This window comes from Mus pahari, chromosome 13, assembly GCF_900095145.1.
Source record: "Mus pahari chromosome 13, PAHARI_EIJ_v1.1, whole genome shotgun sequence".
NCBI lineage: Eukaryota > Metazoa > Chordata > Mammalia > Rodentia > Muridae > Mus > Mus pahari.
Window position 1 is genome coordinate 1,487,225 of NC_034602.1, and position 3,985 is coordinate 1,491,209.

At 35.8% G+C, this 3,985-nt stretch overlaps 1 protein-coding gene across 5 annotated transcripts in view; it reads right to left on the reverse strand.

Moving 5' to 3' along the window:
• The window catches only part of Ccdc88a (coiled-coil domain containing 88A), a 134,317-nt gene that overhangs the window by 77,875 nt on the left and 52,457 nt on the right, over window positions 1-3,985 (reverse strand). For all 5 annotated transcript variants that reach the window (XR_003845015.1, XM_021210606.2, XM_021210605.2 and 2 more), the window contains exons 6-7: window positions 1,667-1,750; window positions 662-802 (exon numbers count right to left, since the gene is read on the reverse strand). Coding sequence is in view for 4 of the 5 variants with exons in the window: in XM_021210606.2 (XP_021066265.1) it covers window positions 662-802; window positions 1,667-1,750 (225 nt within the window). In the remaining variant the exon portion in view is untranslated. The remainder of the gene's footprint in view (window positions 1-661; window positions 803-1,666; window positions 1,751-3,985) is intronic.

Consider the following 3,985-nt stretch of genomic DNA (forward strand, 5'->3'; position numbering starts at 1 on the left):
GCAGAAGATGGTCTAGTCGGCCATCATTGGGAAGAGAGGCCCCTTGGTCTTGCAAACTTTATATGCCCCAGTACAGGGGAACACCAGGGCCAAGAAGGGGGAGTGGGTGGGTAGGGGAGTGGGGGGTGGTGGTATAGGGGACTTTGGGGATAGCATTTAAAATGTAAATGAAGTAAATACCTAATAAAAATTGGAAAAAAGCTTTTTGAGACAGGGTTTCTCTGTGTACCCATGGCTGTCCTATAGCTCACTGTTTACATCAGGCTGGCCTCTCAGATCTGCCTTCCTAGGTCTCCCAAGTGCTGGAATTGATTTCAGTATGTCGAGAAGGTCCTAGGTCCTAGAACCAGTATGCTCTACAGATACCAAAGGAAGATTATAGTTTATTACCTCTTCCTAAAGAAACAGGGTATCAATTCTAGAAACGTATCTTTTTTTGTTTATTTGTGAGGGATTGTTTGTTTGTTTTTTGAGACAGGATTTCTCTGTGTAGCCCTGGTTGTTTAGAAACTTGCTCTGTAGACTAGGTTGACCCTGAACTCACAGAGAAACACTTGCCTCTGCCTCCTGAGTGCTGGAATTAAAGGCATGTGCCACCACCACCATCTAATTTTTTTTTTTTTAAGAAAGCAAAATTTTATGATAAAATAAATTTACTAACCTCTGAATGTTCATCTCTCTCATCTATCAGTCTTCTTAGATGTGACACCATATTCTTTAAGAGTGGTTCAATGTCTTCCTGAGACATATCTGTCACTTCCATCCATTGCAGATCAAACACATTTTCCTGATTATGAGTTACCTTTACAGAGGCAAGAAAAATAAATAATCAAAGAATGGTTAATACTTATTGATTTCATTTTAGAACAAAATTAACTACAAAGGCAGAAAGAAGGAGATTTGAAGTTAATTATGACACCCTAAACATTTTAACTAAATTTAAATAAATTCTCATCTGGACTCACATTAACTAAGAAAACGATGATATAGTAAAAACATTCCTCTGAGAATAGTTAAAATACTACCAATTATCCCAATTCTAAAATAAATTTTAATTAATTATGTTATCATCAATAATTTGACATAGTACATTATGACTCAGATTTTTATATAAATATTTTTTAAATCAATGTACTTATCCAAATAACAGCTCAATAAAAATGATCTTCATTTGAGAAAAAAAAGCACATAAAGACAAGCCTATTATGTTACCCCATCATTCATTCTGTGCTACCTGATAAAGACAAAAATTACACTCCAAGCTGGGCGTGGTGGCGCACGCCTTTAATCCCAGCACCTGGGAGGCAGAGGCAGGAGGATTTCTGAGTTCGAAGCCAGCCTGGTCTACAAAGTGAGTTCCAGGACAGCCAGGGCTATACAGAGAAACCCTGTCTCAAAAAAAAAAAAAAAAAAAAAAAAAAAAAAAAATTACACTCCAAGATTTTCATTTCCTTATAGACAATAGTGAGAGTAAATGTGTAGTAAGCACTGCGTCATAATAAAATTCACTTATAAAATCACCTATCTCTAAAGAGAAGATATAAATATAAAAGGTTAATTCATATTTGATCTTTAATTGTTCTTGTTCATCCTGTAACTACTTGGGGAGATAATATTAGAAAACACACTGTAAACTTCATAAAAATTAATATATATAAGTGGTTACCTCTTGAATGTGTGCGGCAACTGCTGCTTTCGTATCAAAATCTAAACCTTGAATTTTTTCAATAAATTCTTCTTTTTTCTGACACTGAAATGAGGAGTGGGAGGAGAGACCATTCAGACTCTGTATTGTCCTTAAAATGCTATATGAAAATAAAAATGCAGCAAGCATTATATTTGAACAGCACACTGAGGGTTTTGTTCTACATTTAGATAACCTTTCAGATACACTTACCTAATAAAGATGCAATAATTTTGAGCTATGGACTGAAATCTACACTATTTTATGCTAGAAAGTTCTAAAGTAGGAACATATTACACAACACATCTGAGGTCAGGATATTATTATGCTAACTTTACAAACAGAGAAGTAAAGAATCAAGAACTTGTTTCAGAGGGAACAAGTTACTTGCCAAAACCCACAGTGAGTCAGTGGCAGAACTCGGAATACTGCCAGAATGCTCAGTCAGTCCCCAACTGTCACCAAACAACACTGCCTTTCTTCTTGAGGAAAAGAAACTAGGCGGTTTTTACTTCTAGCTTATAATTTATTCTCTCATATTCATCCTATTAATCTTAATTAAACTAACTTTGATGACCCAGTTCAACATTTGTAAGGCAACACAATAAATATTTGGTTTGTTTCTACTGTAACAAAGTAACCAGAGGCAAAATTTAACCCTGTATATAAATACACATGTAACCAAATCATTATTTCTTATTGTTAATTTTTTAAAGTTTTATGTTAGTTAAAAACATAAAATATGAACCATATCTTTTCCCAATGAGGATTAAATAACAACACACATCTTCATCTCTGCCTGTCTACATCTCTTATATTGCAATATAGCTGCTAATCCAACTGTATTTTATATGCACCAAATGAGAGGTGCATACAAAACAGACAGCGCTGCCTTGTGCATCTCCTGAGCCAAGTACAGAGCCAGAAGAGACAATAAGCCCTCAAAAAGAAAAATTGGTTCTTTTGATCATTAAGAAACTTAACAAAGCTCTGATTCAAGTTACGTTTCTAACGCTCTACTGTTGTCATTATACAATCATCTGAACATAATCCATAGTTCACCTAGAGTTCTATGTTCAGTGAAAACTAAACTATTGCTGATATACAAATCTTTACAAGTAAATTACCAGGAGAGCAGAATTTCTAATTATGAGTAGAAATTGAAAAATTTTGGAGGGAATGGAGTTGGGATCAACAGGCTTAAGAACACTAATCTTTTTTGGTCTCGGGTATATTAAACAGGTCTTGTAAGAACAACTGTGGATTAATTTTCTAATTGTATACTTACAGCATGTATAAAGCAGCTTTACAGGGACAGCAATCCCAACCTTTCAACATTTCTGTATTAACTGACTTAGGAAGAGTTTTTAGCCAATCAGAACATAAAATAGCAGGATTACTATGAAATTTAATAATTAATATTCATTCAGAGTACCCTAATACAACTGTCTTATGGTTTTCTGTTATGGTTTAAAAAAGAAATATACAATCCATTTTATAAGCCTTACAAATCACTGTTTCTTCAGTAGCACCACCTTAAGATACTTACCATTTATGGTTACTGTTACACTGATTATTATAACATTCACAAACTAAGACATTTTTGATGGTTTTTTAATTAGATATGTTCTTTTCTTTATTTACATTTCAAATGTCATTCCCTTTCCCAATTTCCCCCCACCCCTCCAGAAGGCTCCTATCCCCTCCTTCCTCCCCCTGGTCACCAACCCACCCATACCCATTTCCTGGCCCTGTCATTCCCCTACACTGGGGCATCAAACCTTCACAGGACCAAGGGCCTCTCCTCCCATTGATGACCAACTAGGCCATCCTCTGCTACATATGCAGCTAGAGCCATGAGTCCCCCCATGTGTACTCTCCGGTTGGTGGTTTAGTCCCTGGGAGCTCTGGGGGAACTGGTTAGTTCATATTGTTGTTCCTCCTATGGGGCTGCAAACTCCTTCAGCTCCTTGGGTACTTTCTCTAGCTCGAACTAAGGCATTTTTAAATACAAATGCAGTATATAGTAGCTATAAATGAGTAAGGAAAGTGTTTTCAACTAAAGACCTGATAACCTAATTAGAATAGCAACAATAAAAAACAACATATGACTAGATATGCACTCATAGCAGCCTTATTTATAATAGCCAGAAGCTGGAAAGAACCCAGATGTCCCTCAATAGAGGAATGGATACAGAAACGGTGGTACATTTACACAATGGAGTACTACTCAGCTATTAAAAACAATGAATTTATGAAATTCTTGGGCAAATGGATGTATCTGGAGGATATTATCCTTAG